We start from the raw sequence: 18,541 nt of genomic DNA, 5'->3' as shown, positions 1-18,541 counted from the left end.
ATAAATCAGTTAGCTTAAATCGAACAATAATCCGCCATTTAGTTCCGGACTGGTCATGGTACTCAATACTAACATGTTAGGTAGGAGTGATGCATTATTAGAGCATATTTCTATCCAAAGTAAAGCACAATAGTATTACAATTTCTGTAAAGCGCGCATGGTACATCCAATGCAACTAGCTCCGCACTGGTCATGTCTATGAACACAATTCCGCAGAAAGTATTTACGTTTGACCCTTATTGGCCTGCATTATCTAAAACTATATTAAAGGCAAAGAAACGATACTGTTTATTACTAGATTAAGATGTAAACCTTTGGATGTCATTATATTGTTTCATCAGATATTTTGTCCGTAGGTGTATATGTACCAGCCGAATCCAGAAGACATTCAACGACAGTCTTCCTCGCGTGTGACGTCATCGGAGAGAGACTACAGCAGGCCAAGGACTGTATCTGTGTATGACTACATCGACACCGAATCAAGGGTAAGACGTACATCAAACAATAGCTTTATAGCTGCACTCTCACAGATATACCGTTTTTACTTCTTTTTTTCGTCTTGGAAAGAGTAAATTCTTGCGTAAATATTTGCAAACCAATGATATTAGATTGCTGACAAAAGATCAGATGGTAGCTCGTCATATTTCCGTTCGAAACTTAATGTTTTATGGCTTAAACCGTTTATAACGGATGAAGAAAAAGTCAGAAAACATCTTTTTTGAACATAATTTTCAAAATATATGATCTAATTTTTTGTCATGAGTCTTATATAACTGGTTTCCATGCATTTTCGCAACGCTTGGCTCGTTCCAAGAAAAAATAAAAAGTTGTCAAAACTTTCAGTCTGTGAGAGTGCAGCTTTAAAATACATTTCATAAAAAATAAGAAAAGAATTTCTGTTGCATACAATGGAACACTTACCACAATATATCTTGATAAAGAGTGTATAATTGATATACATAAAAAATCCTAGTATAAAATGATATTGCCTAAAATGGTATATTTATATAATTGAAAAATACAATATTATGTATAATAAAAATGTATGTATTTAACACGTCTGTAAATAACAATCTCGTCGCTTATTGCTGCTTAAAAATTTGTCTTGAATACCTACACATTACTGCACCCTTTTATAATTGTGTATCTTGTACAAGCAAGTCAATTAGGTTATTTAGTTTGATGCTGTTTGTTTTCAGTGTGAGATTCAACGGCCAATTCTACGCCCAAATGTCAACAGAATATAAACCACTTAAAATCATATTCCATAGAAGCATAATATTCATAGTGCAGGACTACAGTGCAAACATTGTGTATTTAAAAAGTGATAATGATATCACAATTACGTATTGACAACGTATCACATTTGGAACTATAGTCATGTTTTGCATCTGTCATATGTATTATAATCAGGATTTATAGTCAAAGTGAACACATATCTAGTGATCAATATTGATGTAGCAAATAACAGAAATGGCATTAGCAATATTACATATACTCGTATGTTTCATGTTAATATTGAGATAATTAATATATTGATTATTCTGTTGATGTATGTTATTGTTTGATGTGTATTGATGTTATATGAATGTATATCAATATTTTATTAGTAAAATAAAGTTGTCACGCTAGTCGCTAGGTTACCTAGAATGGAGTTAGTCGTAATCACGAGGGGTTAAGACAGTTATACAAGGAATTCATTTTGAGGAAATGCGGGATTTTGAGATAAATGTGCTGTTACGATTATATACAAAAAAAATAATTTTATCATTCCTTGTTTTTATCATTTATCATTTACAAAGGAAAATCCTTTTTGCCTCTCACCAAGAAAGAATATTTCTGTTTAAATTCATTTTATTTATACTTTCGTCAAACCTCAAAATATAATATCAACGATTTTTATAGGCACCAACGTGGGTTGTCAGTTTGGCCAAACGCGTCAACAATTGTACAATTACGGTTAAATCTATGATATATTTTATTACGTTAATTGTTAAGTGCAAGATAGGAACATTGTAAATCCTCCAGGCTTCTTACTTAGTAGTTCATGTATTTTTATTAAATACCGGGTATTTTTTAATTCCATGGATATATTCTTGTTAACGATAGCTCCTGAATTGCAGTTTCAACGAATACATGAACCTGCGACCAAAATGTCAAGATTGCATCTAGTATTATCGATTTTCCGGAAATCCCCGGAGACTTGCGGAATTTCCCGCCAATGTCCGTGTATTAATATTTATGCACATAGACGAAGTGCTCTCCCTAATATTAAGACCTGGCATTGTCCTACAAAAGCTGTCCTGGGTGTACGCTGCTATTAAAAAACGTCATCGAACTTGATTTATAGTGCTTAAATTTTAAACAGTTCTAGATAGGTTCTTTTGAAATTCTGAAAGCCAGAACTACAGGGTAAATTGCTTCAGTAACTGACTGTGAAATGAACGCACATAGACAACATCATGAACATGCACATGTTAGATTACTTGTGCTCCATTACGACTATAAAACACATGTGTCGCAAAGATGTAGAGAGTTGGCTTGAAAAACCTCGTTCACAAAACTGCTAGCCAAATAATCTGAAATGTTGTCTTTTTATAAATAAATAAACATACTAAATTCATAACAATGAAAAGGACAAAGTGTTCTAGACTTAATCATGAATTTTACAACTTTATGTGACCTGGATCTAGTTTTAAATCTACCAAGCCTGTTCAATACTTTGGCGTCTGTGTGACACGATGCAAACAGTGTATAGTAACTGTGAGAATAAACACTAGAAACATATTGACAGGTGAAACCAATAATCGAAAATTCTTTAACCTAGAGTATCCCCAGGAATCAAAAATAGGCAATACCACACCAATATTTAAAAAGGATGATGTGATTGATGCAAAAATAGAGGGAAATCACTCTAATTGGCATTCTAGCCAAAATCTATTTTAACATTTTACTAAACAGATTTACAAAAGGGTCAGCTGAGAAGGAGAAGCTTACTTATAATCAATTCGGTTTCGAAAAGGGAAGTCTATATCGGACTGTATTTCAATTTTTCTTTCAATTATTTCCAAACCTTAAGAAGTTCAGTTGTACTGTGTTTTAAATGGGTTTTAACAATGTTTTGGTGGCATTGATCACGATTCATGAAATTAAAATGTAAGTATCCAGTTTGTTTATGCGCTTAAAGGGATGTTTAATTATTTTAAGTCGTGTATGAGATCCCCGTTTTTCAACGCTTATTCCACTTGGGTGAAACAGGGGTACCCCAGTTCACCTCTATTGGCGATGTTCTGTATTAACGACTTAATGAATAATGTAAATTTAAATTAAGCTGGGTGATTTCACTAGTCTAAGAGATAATGCAAATAATTTTAACATACTTATTTATATTTATTTAACCATAAGCAAACTTAACATTTACATCATCAAACAGATACCTTTTATGGTCAACATTTCATTAGTTCTTGGGATTGGGGTTCTCAATTCTTTATGTAACATATTGTTAGGATCCTGACATTCATAACACATTCAATGGGACAGTGGACCAAAATTTTGTAATATGCACATCTTTCATAGATTTAAACGTCAAAAATAATTTGTAATTTGAAATAACATTTTACTTCGCTTGCTCCAACATAATTTTTAAAGAACTTATATCATGTAAAACTACAAGGTTCAATGTGCAAATTGACAATATTTTTTTTCATTCTTTACAATGTGATATCAATTTATTTCCAAACCTTTTTAATTAGGTATTTGCGGATTTACTTAGCGGTAAATTTCAAGTTATACTATTGATATCGTCATCATGCATAATAACATATCTCTGCAGATTAAGATTTAAACTAGGTCTGACCGTTGATCTATTCTCGCATTAAGGTCACCAGTCACGATGACGTCACCAAGAAGATTTTAACAACGGATGTCACTAACAATATTGTCAAAAAAGCGAAATTATAGATGAGGCAGACACTCATACTTATGTTTCCATAAGACAAGTATTCTTGTGAAAGCTGGATTAAACTAATCCAGCCAATGTCCTACCATATATTTTCATTAGCCGATACCAATGGACTTAGGAGACGCCCGAAAGTGTTAAGTTATTGACGAGGGAATAATTGTTACTTGCTGATTCATTAACAGTAGAGTTGCCTACCCTTCCTCATTTTATACATTTTATATTCATTTGTCAGTCAATTGCGTCGAGGTATAAAGTGTTACGGAATATATACCGCTGTTGCAGACAATATTCATACTCCTGATTTTTTTTCACTTATACAGAGCTCCGCTCAGCAACTTAAGAGTTTCCATTTATATAAAAAAAACACATTCTATTCGCCTCTGTAGAAAGTCATATGTGTTTATCCAAATAAATGGAAATAAAACTAGTTATTTATGTGTGCTGCCATATTTCAGTAATTGTCACGCAAAGAGTACATTCTTAGTTTTGGATTCTTCTTGATTATATCTTCTTCAAACGGAAGGTGGTACATGTATGTTAGAAACTGTTGTGCAATATGTTAGTCCAAATGCCTACACAAATTATAATTAAAGTTATAAACAAACCTCTGACAAAAATCATTAGTTAAGTTGAAATCAATAAGTGTTCATAACTGACAATAGGACAATGAGTTAACTTTGAATAGATTATTTCCATCGTATTCGAATTTTTGTCAGTTTTCGATGAGATAAAGATTAAAATTAAATGCCCACATAAAATGTTTTGAATCTAATTTGGTGTGACGCATAATTAAAACACATTGATTAAAAAACATATCACATATTTACATGTAAGTTATTAAAATGTGTAATAAATCAATTTTATACACTTGAAACATCATTTAAAAACATGGATTATATATGCGATACAATGAACATTTATGTTATTTATAAACTAAAACTTTAAGTATTCAACATCGTGAATGGTTAAACAAATCTAATATCCTGTTTAATTAACTAAATTACAACATTTCTTACACAGAAAAGTAATATAATATTACTATACTTATTTGAGAAAGTGCCTCGTATACATTTTGATAAAGGGCGTTTACATCATGGTACTACGTTGTAGTTCACTCTTTAGGATTGTTCTTATCGATATTTTCCAACATATGCGATAAGAAGAAACTTTACATGGCAATCTATTCTATTAAATAAGGTTTCTATATCGGCCTTTTGCAAGCAGGTTAACAAAGTTATATTCAACATATTACTGATACTGATTTAAATGTACGAAAATTTAGTGATATGGAAGCTCTTATAACGTCAGTTGTTTGAGTAAGTGAACATTCAAAATAAAGGATTGAATACATATGAGTAAAAGTGAGTATATTAAATTCATTACAATAGACATGGACTGATCTGTAGCTTTTTGCATATATACTGAAATCCCATCTTATGGTACGCGAGATTCAAGGAATATGTAGGCAGTATAAGGGACTCACAAAGTCGACACACTGTACTCGAAATAGCTCGTAAATGAGATAGGGCACAACAAATTTGAAGCTTTAATTGAATGGGCCGATGTCTGGCTCTAATTGTTGTAAATATTTTCTGGTACGTAAGATTCTTAATTTTTATCACAATCGGGGCCAATAATGTCTTTGAAAATCATTATGCGCGTTGAATCAGTTTTCACGTGCATATACACTATATAAGGACACCAGGGGTTTCCACACCATTGTTTTGAAATCGTTCAGATAGGTCAGAGATTCTTAAGAAAAAGAAATCTCTAAATAAGTGTTATGGATTATTGAAGACAGGGGACTTACGTTGAACTTTTGAAAACTCTTCTTGTCGGGAAAATTAAACGTTCAAAGAGTATCAGCTAAGTAATATCTGTAAGGTAAGCCCTTTCAGACTTTGGACTATTATTTAAATTCTTGATTGTCACTTTTCTCAATAAAACGTAAACAAGTAACGGATTTAACCTATACCGAAGGGTCCTATTAGTACTTTTAATGACACTCACGACATCAAATCACATTTGTTTTTGTTGCTTGAAAATTAATTAAGTAAATGTTGACAAACTAGTTTAAATCTCCAAGAGAGAAATATGCATCGATCCAAACTTCGCATTATGTTTTAAATCAGCTTTAAATCCATTACGCACCAAGTCTAGACAATTGCCATCAATAGACAGGTTCACATGAAAGAAATGCTAACGACTATTTCTTTATCTTCCTATGTTATCTGAAATGAGACTCTTGTCCGATGAGTGTTAAGTATAAAGCAAATTGCAGTTACGGAAATCACAGAGCAATTTCATTGATAAACATCTGCTTCGACATTCAGTATGTACTCATTTGCTTTGTTGTTGCATTAACACATAAATATACAATTTAAAAATCAATAATGTACAATTATTGAAATAACGTCCAAATATTGTTTGGTGACTATTACATTTAAATCTCAGACGTATATGTATTAGCAGAAGAATAAATGCAGCCGTATGTGACAATTTAAATGTGTGTGTATGTGTGTGTGTGTGTGTGTGTGTGCGTGCGTGCGTGCGTGCGTGCGTGCGTGCGTGCGTGCGTGCGTGCGCGCGCGTGTGTGTGTGTGTTAATAACGTTTCCTGCAATAATTAAGAAAGAGAGTAAGATATTTTCCATTTTCTACGATAAGTACAGTCAAGCAAAGCTGTACAATTGGTAAATTAGGTAAAAGTGATTACATTTGACATTACGACCGTAGTGCATATTACATCCATCTCCATCGAGATATAGTGTTTTGCAATTTGATATTTGTATGCACTTACCTCATACAATTAGGTTTTGAGAATTAACGCAAACTATCTACGGAGTCTGCAATTTATGTTTAAAGCTAACGTGCATGATCATCATTCACACATTTCTTATGTATCATTTTGTATTTTGTTGTTGTCAACGGTCATATTTCATTGTATTTGTGCCATCAAGCACACTTTTCACAACTACAAAGGCCTTTTTATATATTTTTTTTTACTTATTTCATTTTGGAAAAGGATGATGTAAGCTCGCAAATCCAGCTGTGTCTTTGCCCTTCAATTGAGTGATATTTTTATGTTAGTGTAACTAACTAATGTTCTCAGAATAAAAACCTGAAACAACTATTCTTCATGTTCAACCGAGTGTAAATTAATAATCGTTATTTTCAACAATAAACGTAAGCAAACGGTCAACATGGCACACCCATCTTTTCCATTACGATTGCGATTGATTAGATATGCGAACTGCAAACAAGGTAATATTGAGAAATAGAATAAATGATAACGTGAACGGTGTAGGATTGTATGACACTTAAATAACTCTTATTTGGTACACTAATTAGTACAAGTCTTCACTTATATTAACTGAACTACCTTATCTGTAAAGCAGGGAGAACGATAAAGTCATTAGAATGCAATAAGAAAAAGAAAAGTGATACATTATTTATTTATGATATCCCAAATTAAAATATTTGCAACGTAAGATTCTGGTTCTGGCAAGGCAGCGTTTTTGGTTTAATATGAAACGCAATTATTTATCGATAAAGAAAATTATCAAAAAAGAAGACCAATTTATTTTACTATCCCGCAAGTATATTGAAAAGGTATATTTAAGGCAAAATCTGTTGAAACTAGTAAGAATATTAAAATTTATATCATAAATGATTCTAAACTTGGACTAGTAGTTAAAATGTGTTATCAAATTACTTAAAGAAAACATGATAGTAATTTGAATTTTAGAAGTCAACATTTTGGATCAAGTGATGACCTTGAACATTGACTTATCTAAAGGACTGAATGCAGTGCTTCTATTTCTGCATACTCTATCTTTAGGGGCGAAACTGATACTCGCACTGTAACATAATCGCTGTAAAAATAGATAATAAGATAGTTCTCTTGATTTATATTTGTTTGTATTAAATACATTTAAGCTAAATAACTGTCAACTGTGACATAGTGTTGACATGTGTAAGGGTCTTTAGCTCTCCTAACCAGGTGTCACGTGGCTGCGACTTAGTTGTGTTGTAACCATGACTCACTATCTCGTTTTCTGACGTAGATATAGTGGCAACAACGCTGAGAAAACTATTTCGTTGGGACGACATAGTTAGTCGTGTCCATTACATAACTAAGTTGTTACCACCAGATATCTATGTAGTACGTCATGGCCGCGACATATCAAAGTGGCACTCGTATTTAAAATCAATACATACGCATGTATATCAACAAATGCTACATAAGTGAACATAGCGTTGAGATTAAATATGTCACCTCTATATATGCCACCGTATGTTTTGATTTTAGAATGGACTTTTTTGCTCTGATCATGTATTTTTATTTCATACGAACTTTTCATACATTTGTAGAAACTGCATTTGGCTTCCCATTCCTTTCCATTGTGCATATACTTCATATATATATAGTTGCCAGTTTTTATAGGAGTAATTTAACGACTTGTTTGGCATATATTTTCTGATTTTAATTTTTTGTAATAAATATCATTAGTTTATAAACAATTTCAATGCGTTTGCTGTATATCTATATATAAATATCTATAAATAACCATGATATGCATGCACGAATAATCATTGTTTCGTAGTTTTAACAACATTTTCTTCTTATTTCAAAGGTTATATTTTTTCTTAAATGAACTTTTCATTTTCTTACAGAATATTTACCATGCGATTTTGTCAGTTACAGACGTTCTTTATCTTAGGTAAGTCATGTAAAGTACTTGTTCAGGACTTAACCAGAAGTAAAAGGGGCACAAATAGGTTGATGCAAACAAAATATAAAAAATACCGCATTACTATTTATTATCATTTGAATTTAGTGATTCAAACATAAAAAATGATATGTGTACAGAAAAAATATAAAAGCTTTTATAAATTAATTGCTACGTCACAAATTCTCCAGTAAAAAGGCGCCATAGAATGGCTTATTTATTTATGCATCCAATAACCATATGTTTGTACTTAAAATTTTGGTTCGCATTAATCTATATTATGCCTCTTTAATTTAAGAAAACATAATTTGCAACAGTATATGTATAGAAATATACATTTAACGATGAACATGAGACTCTGCTTAAACAACTGTTTACTTATTATGAAACCAGAGAGATTATAAGTCGCTGGGTTAGGTCAAAAGATACCAAAACCTTCCATATTTTAATATTATTTGGTTCCCTCTGGCATAAGCCCCATACAATTCAATAGGATAAGTAAACCGCCAGAATAATCCATTTGAACAGTTACAGGTTCTAGGCTTTATGTACTGTGTACTGTTTGACATCTATTTATGACCATTACTAGTTGTTGACTTGTTTAGGCATAAAGATATGCTATATTTCATTTACATAACCCTGGGTCATGTTTCCATGTATTACAAAACATCATGTACTAACTCTGTGTTGTGACACGCTTTGGCTCCAAAGTAGCCTAGGTCTAATTAGATACGTCTTATTGTTTAAAATTTTAAACATATTAATAATAGTATCATAACGTTTCAGCTTCTGCTTTTTATGGAATATACAGAGTAACTTCATTGCAACATGGAGATGTTTGTACATGCAATACACAAAGCCCTTCAACAAAATCAAGCTCATCCTCTACGTTCCCTTCTACGACTCAAAAGCTTACTACTTCTACAAGCAAAAATGAAACAACTACAACTCTACCAGATACAACTACCACATCACTGACTTCTACTACCACTTTTCCAGATACAACTACTACATCAGCGACTTCTTCTACCACTCTACCAGACACAACTATCACATCACCGACTTCTACCACTCTACCAGATACAACCGCCACATCACCGACTTCTACTACCACTCTAGCAGAAACAACTACCACATCACCGACTTCTACTACCACACTTCCAGATACAACTACCACATCACCGACCTCTACTACCACTCTACCAGATACAACTACCACATCACCGACTTCTTGTACCACTCTTCCAGAAACAACTACCACAGCACCGACTTCTATTACCACTCCATCAGATACAACTACAACAGCAACGACTTCTACTACCACTGAAACAGATACAACTACAACAGCACCGACTTCTACTACCACTCTTCCAGATACAACTACCACATCACCGACTTCTACTACCACTCTACCAGATACAACTACCACATCACCGACTTCTACTACCACTCCACCAGATACAACTACAACAGCACCGACTTATACTACCACTCTTCCAGATACAACAACTACAGCACCGACTTCTACTACAACTCTTTCAGATACAACTACTACAGCACCGACTTCTACTACCACTGAACCAGATACAACTACCACTGCACCGACTTCTACTACCACTCCACCAGATACAACTACCACTGCACCGACTTCTACTACCACTGCACCAGATACAACTACCACTGCACCGACTTCTACTACCACTCCACCAGATACAACTACCACTGCACCGACTTCTACTACCATTGTACCAGATACAACTACAACAGGACCGACTTCTGCTACCATTAATGTAACAACTATTAGAAAAAAAAGAAGCGGGATGCAAACGAGAGAGAACGATCTGGTTTTTGGAGAAATGGGCATTGTGATTGCAATAAACATGCATCTTCAAGTTTCAATATCGGTAAAGAATATTTTACGCATAAATATTTTTGTATTTATATGTAAAAACATTTATATGGGTGAGTATATGAGCGATTTTAAACGTTCTGTCATAAATATTACAAATTCAAACATCTGATTATAAAATACCCAAGACATGACTGTTTGCAATAATTTACAATTTCTTTTAAACGTCTTTCCACAAAAAGAACTGTTTTTGGCGCATAGTCATTTGCTTGACAAATCATGATATTTCCTTAGAAACCACGGGTTTCTTTCCGATTCATTTCGACTACTTTCTTTGTGTCCGTCTTAAACGTTTAATGTTTCAAAACTTAAATGAATCCTCAATTGTTTCTTAATTGTTCCATCAAGATTCCCGGTTCGGAAAACAACTTGTATAATCAGCTAGTCGGAATATTGATATGTTAATTGTGGGTGTCATTTAATAATGTACTTTTGTTGACAAATTTAGTAAACTAAATGCGCATTGCATGTTCTGACTTGTAAACATGTTTTTTACGCAATTGTAGATATATCTCTTTGCATTTTCAGTATTGCTTCCTGAAATTTCATTTGATTAAAGAACCCACATGAAACAGCTAATGCAAATGAACGTCCAAAGACCAAAGCATCAAGCGATGCGGCTCAAATATGTTATAGTGCCCATCTGAATCGTTGTGTTTTGCACTTTAAGTAATTGACACTTGTTATCAATACGTTTTACCGTTTTTGAAATAAATTGAAGTGGCAAACAACTGCAGTAAAATAATAACGTATAGTTTTCGATTTTGTTTTATAATTTGGACAAAAAATACTCCTGGTATAGATACATAATAATTTTCCTTTAAGGTAGTGTAACCGTCTCCATACAGCTGCAATTATCATTAACAAAAGCGACGTTTAATGAATCGATGAAGTTGACATACGAACTTGAATTTAAAGACCTGGTTCGTACAATGCCCTTCTAGCAATGTTTTATCGTGTGCTTATTACTAGAAGCTAACAAGTTTTAGTACGCTCTATCATTAACTAAACCTCATTAATAGGAGAACATAAATATAGTTTGATTTTGAGAATTGTGTATAATAGAGAACACCTACTCTATACAACAGCTAAGTCATACGTTTGAAATGTATAACCTTCAAATGGTAAACATATTAAAGTAAACAATATGATTTGTTAGTAGTACGGATATAAGTTTCTTTTATTATTGATTATTTTCAGCTCACTCAGTTATACAAAAATACGGACAAGTTTCAACGAATAAACATAATAGACGTGAAGTAAGTCCAATATGCTTACAAATATAAACATAACATTAACGAGATACATATTCAAAATTATAAAGCGCTCGATTTATGACACAGTATTAAAGCATGCTTGTAAATTGTAGTATCGTGCCAACGAGGATAACGTTTTTCACCATAGTATGTGACAAAACGTCCGACAAATTCACTTTCAGTCTTTGATTGTAAGAAGCAAGTCGACGGTTTTAAACAGAAACATATACACACAGCGTTTATAAAATGTCTTATTCATGTAACCTGCAATGTAAATGAATTAAACCAATCGTTTGAATCTAAATAAAAGCAGTACATTAATTTGAACAGTACTTATCTACATTTATCTATGTCTTCCCTAATTTGTCATACGTTATAAGCACGAAATTGGAACGAAAAAATGTCATGCAAATTGACATTAAATAAAGTGAATTTTGAACGAATTTTACCGGAAAAGTTTAAATAAAATATCATCAGCCTCGAGTTGAATACGGATCCACGGATCAAACAGCAGTTTCAGTCACACTTCTTTCGGTTGATATAATTTTATACGTATTTTTTACTAAATAGCTACCTGGCCAATGATTCCGAGTCAAAAAAGCATTTATATATTGTTATTAAACTTTATCATAAATCATATCATCATTTTTGAATGAAATATTATAAATGAAGTGAATTACTTAATGAAAGTAACAGTGTAAGTATAAAAATAATATTAAAACATATTTAAAACATAAATGCCTTTTGAAAAATGAAAATATATAGTAAAAAAGCAACATTGAATTTATGGCAATAGCAAAGTTACGACGTAGTGCGCTCAAAATTAAGATTATTTTTTCGGTTTTGTTGCATTTTGTAATTGCGTTCAATGCATTTTTATTTTTATTTTGAGGATTAAATTTTTTTTAAATAAATCATTCAAAAACGTAATTTCACATCACGTATTTCGAAATGGATAAAACAAATACTACTGCAGAGAAAAGCCCAAAAGTCTATCATTTAACCTCTTTTTAAAATTAGAATGCAATACAGACAGGGTCATATGTTAACACTGTAAGGACCACCAGCAGAGAAAGAGTATCTGCAACAAAAATTATGACAACAAAGTTTATCAACTTACCATTTTACAAACTTTGTGATATGGCAATCAGTTATATAATTTATTAAATACAGAATTAGAAGTAATATATAATGTCTAAAGTTCAATACACAAATTCACTAATCTGGTTTTTATAATTGTCTGCATATTTGATCCAACACAGTAAATGAGCACTAATTAAATCCACCAACGCCTTTATTCCCACAAAAGATTGTAATGTAATTCTCACAGAATCATTTAATTAAATATAATCATTAAGACTTTTTCTAGCACTACACAAACTTTTATGAACACTGATTAACTTTTAAAGAAAACGTAGTATTAAACACCAAATCAGTTTACCAAGATTTACCAAATGAACATATTCAAGAGTATTCGGAATGTTCTTTAAAATTCTAGAGACGTATTGTTTATTGTGTATTCATGTTCTGTTCTTGAACAACCCAAACAACTTTTTACAACATGTCAATCAATCTGAACAAAGGTCACCATACAGATGTTCATTAACATTTTACTATTTTTAAAAATACATTTACATATCATGTCAAACACTGATACATACCATGCTGTGTGTGTTTTTCTTTGTAGAAAGGGAAGTATTGTCTGTGACTATGAAGTCATTTGCCAAGGAGACGTAAATCTCACGGATATAAAGAAAACTACAATTGGCATGGCAGATGCAGATCATCATACGAATTTTAATTTTTGCAAGGATTGTGCCCTGGCTGTAAATAGAACGTCTATCGAACACGCTTTGCAGAATGGTAATGTAATTTCTCAGTTGCCGCCGTACAATTATTGAATAATTCTTTAAAATATTCATTTCATATCACATCGTCAAGTTCGCAGTGACGATGGGGGTGTAAGAATAAATAGACTGTTGTTGTCCAATGAGTTGCATATTTCAATGTAAAGTAGAGCAGTATCTAAAATAAAACTATTGGTACAAAATCTGACAAATGAAGAATGCAAAAACAAATTTAATTCGTCAAACACGTTTGAGCTGGCTTATTAGCTTAAAAGATGCATAAAATATTGATTTTAATATATCCCTTGCTATATCCTTGTATTACATTGTGTTATTACAAAACAATTTTAGCGGAGCAAAAGAGGACTTCGACTGCGTGTTCGAACTGTATAATTGGCGAAATATGTGTTCTTAAGTTAGACAAAGGCAATGTTCAGTGTATTGACCCTTGTAAAACAACTAATAACGGCGGATGCATTAACGATGGTGTATGCTACTTCGACAGACGAACAAATTCTACGCAGTGCAGGTAAATATTCTGAACATGCCAATTTAACTCTTTTAATTGCTAAGGAGAGAGACATGAGCCTATATAGTAAGTGCCTATTGATGGAAAGTTATATATCTCGTATATTTATAAGAATGTATCCATTTCTAAAACGCACGCGTGAAATATGATATAATTTACGTGTTCTATAATGTCTTAGTATGCTCGTGAAATAATTGCGTATATTGTCCTACAGTGCATAGGATTAGAGTAAAAGTTTAACAACACATGGATGGAAAATAGACAGAATATAATTTATATATAGTATTGCTTAACTGATTGTTTCGCAGCCCTGGTACGACCAGTGGATTCGTAATTAAAGAAACAGATCATAGTTATGATTGTGCATTAATGTTCTTAGTACAAAAACATATAACGGTATAATATATAATATGTATAATATATTAATAGTTGCGATTTATATTCAAATATTGTGTTTAGATGCCCTAGTAACGATGACCGTTTTGTTTACTCTGGGGAACATTGCGAAACGACTGTTGAGAAAATGTCCCTGTCGTCAACGTACATCGCTGCAATATCTGGTGGAACAGGGGGAGCAATTATCGTAGTTTTGTCAGTGGTCATTGTTTATCTTATCGTAAGAAAAAAGAACCAGAAAAATGTTGACAAAAATGACGAAAATGACAGGTAAGGGACACAGCATTTTAATTAGTGATAAATTATGTATCAAACACGTATTATGTTTTTTGAAACTATCACATACGTATACGTAAATCGTGTTGGAAAATGGAGAACAAACAGAGTAACAAAATAACAAACATCTCATTTTACCCTAGACACATGTAATATCATAGTTTGAGATCAACTAATATTAAACTAGTTTATCTAAGTTGTCGGCGGATATAATTGCATAGCGAAAATTGACGTTGTAAATGTACACCTTCTACAGTACGAACATGGATGAGTTTGGTCGATCTCTAACAAAAGGCGGTCTGCGCCTGTCTTCCGATATGTATCCTAGAAAACGCGAGGACACATTAACGGTTGAAGGGAAAGAACACAAGATCATCACCGACAGCCGGGGAAACGAGGTTATAATTTTCTTTTAATACGTGATATTACGATGAAGATTTTCTCAGCACCAAAACCTATCTATGTTTTTTATCTTTTTATGCGCATCTAAGTTGTAAAGAGTTTATTATTCCCTTAATAAAAATCTTCAAGAGTAATGCATTGTAAGAGTATAATTTATTCTAAAGTAAAGCAAAATAGTATTACAATCTCTGTAAATCACTCATTGTTCATCAAATACAACATGTTTTAAAACCTGAACAATGTCTTTTGTCAACATTCACGTTTCAGTATTGTTTCCTCTACATCGAAGATATTTGCCTTTACATGTACACACAATAATATACAGAGTGCATATACGTATTTCATGTACTTGTAAGATAGACTGCTTTTCTCGGAGCGTGTGCTTCAATAATCTATAATAGTCAGCTGATCATAGGGGGTCAAACGTAAGTTCGTTTTTTTGTGGATTTTTTTTGCACATCTATATTAAGAGGGGCACAGCTCTTATTAGACCACCAGTACCGTTCCACCGTTGAACCAAATGTTAAATAAAAAACTGTTTGGTTTATTTTATCCCTGTATTGTATACTTAATTGCTTCAGTACAGTCTCCATCAATACTTTATATAACTGAATCTTTCTGGAAGCCGCGTCGTGTTGACGTTGCTACATAATTAAGGTATTTGGATCGGCTACTTGGTATAACAAATGCATATGCCGTTCTTGTTATGGTAGAGCTAATGTCGGGCAAGTAATGTTTTTGGGCTTTAATTTGCCTTTTGTTATAATCATTATCCGTTGTTACACCTCTTGTCTTGCTTACACCAATATTTACACACACAAGTGTGATATTTTGATTTTACAACAAGCAAACTACATTAAAATTCAACGAGAAACAATAAAAGTGTTCAAACATGATAATTGTCATATGGCCATATAGAAGCAATGTTAAATGCACACGCCATCGGAAAGAAATAGATGCGATACCTCGTATGATGTCCGTTTTTTGGGTCAATTTGGGCGAAGTTAAAAATTATCATCATTATGTTTGAGTAACAAATTGCCTTTTGTTACTAATATTTAAAATGGTTGCAGCTCGAGTCTTTGCTTACTCTTATACACACACACACACACGCACGCACGCACGCACGCACGCACGCACGCACGCACGCACCCCCCCCCCCCCCCCACACACACACACACAATTAGTTGTGTAATTCTGATTTTACACCGAGCAAAAACTGCATACAATTTCTACGGCCATCACTAAAGGCCATATTGTACCGATGATAAAAGCACGCGTCACCAGAAAGAAGCAGTTGCAAGAACTCATCAATTATTTAGCTATAATAAAAAAATCCGACATTTAGTTACACACTGGTCATGGTACTCAATCAAATTCTGCAAAAAGTAATTAGGTTTGACTCCTGTCGGCTTGCATTATTTTTATTTTATTTTATTAAACAATTTTAAAGGCAAAGACATGATACTGTATTATAATAAATTGAGATATAAACTTTGAATATCATTTTCATGTTTCATCATATATTTATTCCGTAGGTGTATATGTACCAGCCTGATCCAGAAGACATTCGACGACAGCCTTCCTTGCGTGTGACGTCATCGGAGAGAGACTTCAGCATACCAAGGAAAGTCTCGTAAATCGTGTTCGAAAAAAAGAATACAACCACAGTAGTAAAAAAAAACAAAGCATCTCATTTTCCCCTTGTCACCCGTTATATCATAGCATAGTTTGAGACTTACTTATATGAAATTAGTTTAAATACGTTGTTGATTTGTCGACGTATATAATTGCATAGCGAATATTCACGTTGAAAATGTGCTTATTCTCCTACAGAATAAACATTGAGGAGTTCGGTCGATTTCATACAAAAAGCGGCCTGCGTATGTCCTCCGATAAGTATCCGAAAAAACGCGAGGACACATTAACGGTTGAATGGAAAGTACACAAGATAATCAACGACAGCCGGGGAAACGAGGTTATAATTTTCTTTTAACAAGTGATCTTACGCTGAAGATTTTCTCAACACAAAAACCTACCTATTTTTATGAGCATCTGTTTTTACAGAGTTTATTATTCCAAATATTGAGCATACGAGTTAATATAAAACGAAAAAGGAACATCTTAGGTAAGAGTGATGCATTATTAGAGCATATTTCAATCTAAAGTAAATCACAATTGTATTACGATCTCTGTAAAGCACTCGTGGTACAAACAATGCAACTAGTTCCGCACTGGTCATGCCCCTCATTAAAATTCCGTAAAATGTATTTACGTTTGACCCCCATTTGCTTGCCTTATCTAAAACTATATAAAATGTAATGACACGATACTGTTCGTTAGTATATTAAGACACAAACCTTTGGATGTCATTATATTGTTTCATCAGATATTTTTCCGTAGGTGTATATGTACCAGCCGAATCCAGAAGACATTCGACGACAGCCTTCCTCGCGTGTGTCTTCATCGGAGAGAGACTTCAGTAGGCCAAGGACTGTATCTGTGTATGACTACATCGACACCGAATCAAGGGTAAGACGTACATCCAATAATAACTTTAAAATACATTGCAAAAAAATAAGAACAGTATTTCTGTTGCATACAATGGAACATTTACTACAATATATCTTGATAAAGACTGTATAATTGATATACACAAAAATCATAGTATAAAATTGTACTACTTAAAATGGTATATTTATTTAATTGAAATATACAATTTTGTGTATGATAAAAGTGTATGTATTTATTTATAACAATTCAGTGAATTACAATCTCGTCGTTTGTTGTTGCTTATTTGTCTTGAATACCACCTACACATTACTGCACCCTTTTATAATTTTGTATCTTGTTTTAACAAAACAATAAGGTTATTTAGTTTGATGCTGTTTTTTTCAGTGTGAGATTCAACGGCCAATTCTATGCCCAAATGTCAACAGAATATAAACCACTTAAAATCATATTCCATAAAAGCATAATATTCATTCAGTGCAGGACTACATTGCAAACATTGTGTACTTAAAATATATCATACTTAGGTATTGAAAACGTATCACATTTGAAACTATTGTCATTTCTTGCATCTGTCGTATGTATTATAATCAGGATTTATAGTCAAAGTGAACACATATGTAGAGATCATTATTGATATAGTTATTAACAAATATGGCATAAGCAATATTACATTCACTCTTATGATTCATATTAATATTGAAATAATTAACATTTTGATT

At 32.8% G+C, this 18,541-nt stretch overlaps 1 protein-coding gene across 1 annotated transcript; it reads left to right on the top strand.

Moving 5' to 3' along the window:
- Nucleotides 1-17,124: 17,124 nt before the first annotated feature.
- On the top strand, nt 17,125-18,319 carry LOC128240395 (uncharacterized). The gene is made up of 3 exons (XM_052957033.1): nt 17,125-17,286; nt 17,712-17,840; nt 18,207-18,319. The coding sequence occupies exons 1-3, from the start codon at nt 17,125-17,127 to the stop codon at nt 18,252-18,254; spliced, it is 339 nt and encodes a 112-aa protein (XP_052812993.1). The 3' UTR covers nt 18,255-18,319.
- Nucleotides 18,320-18,541: the final 222 nt, after the last annotated feature.

Source organism: Mya arenaria, chromosome 7, assembly GCF_026914265.1.
Source record: "Mya arenaria isolate MELC-2E11 chromosome 7, ASM2691426v1".
In the NCBI taxonomy this organism is placed as follows: Eukaryota; Metazoa; Mollusca; class Bivalvia; order Myida; family Myidae; genus Mya; species Mya arenaria.
This window is presented reverse-complemented; position numbering and strand designations above follow the sequence as displayed.

What these genes read in the sequence shown, in the direction of transcription:
- LOC128240395 (XM_052957033.1), top strand. Translation starts at nt 17,125, where the DNA reads ATGTGCTTATTCTCCTACAGAATAAACATTGAGGAGTTCGGTCGATTT. An exon ending in ACGACAGCCGGGGAAACGAG is followed by an intron (nt 17,287 to 17,711) that starts GTTATAATTTTC and finishes ATTTTTCCGTAG; the next exon opens with GTGTATATGTACCAGCCGAA. An exon ending in ACATCGACACCGAATCAAGG is followed by an intron (nt 17,841 to 18,206) that starts GTAAGACGTACA and finishes TGTTTTTTTCAG; the next exon opens with TGTGAGATTCAACGGCCAAT.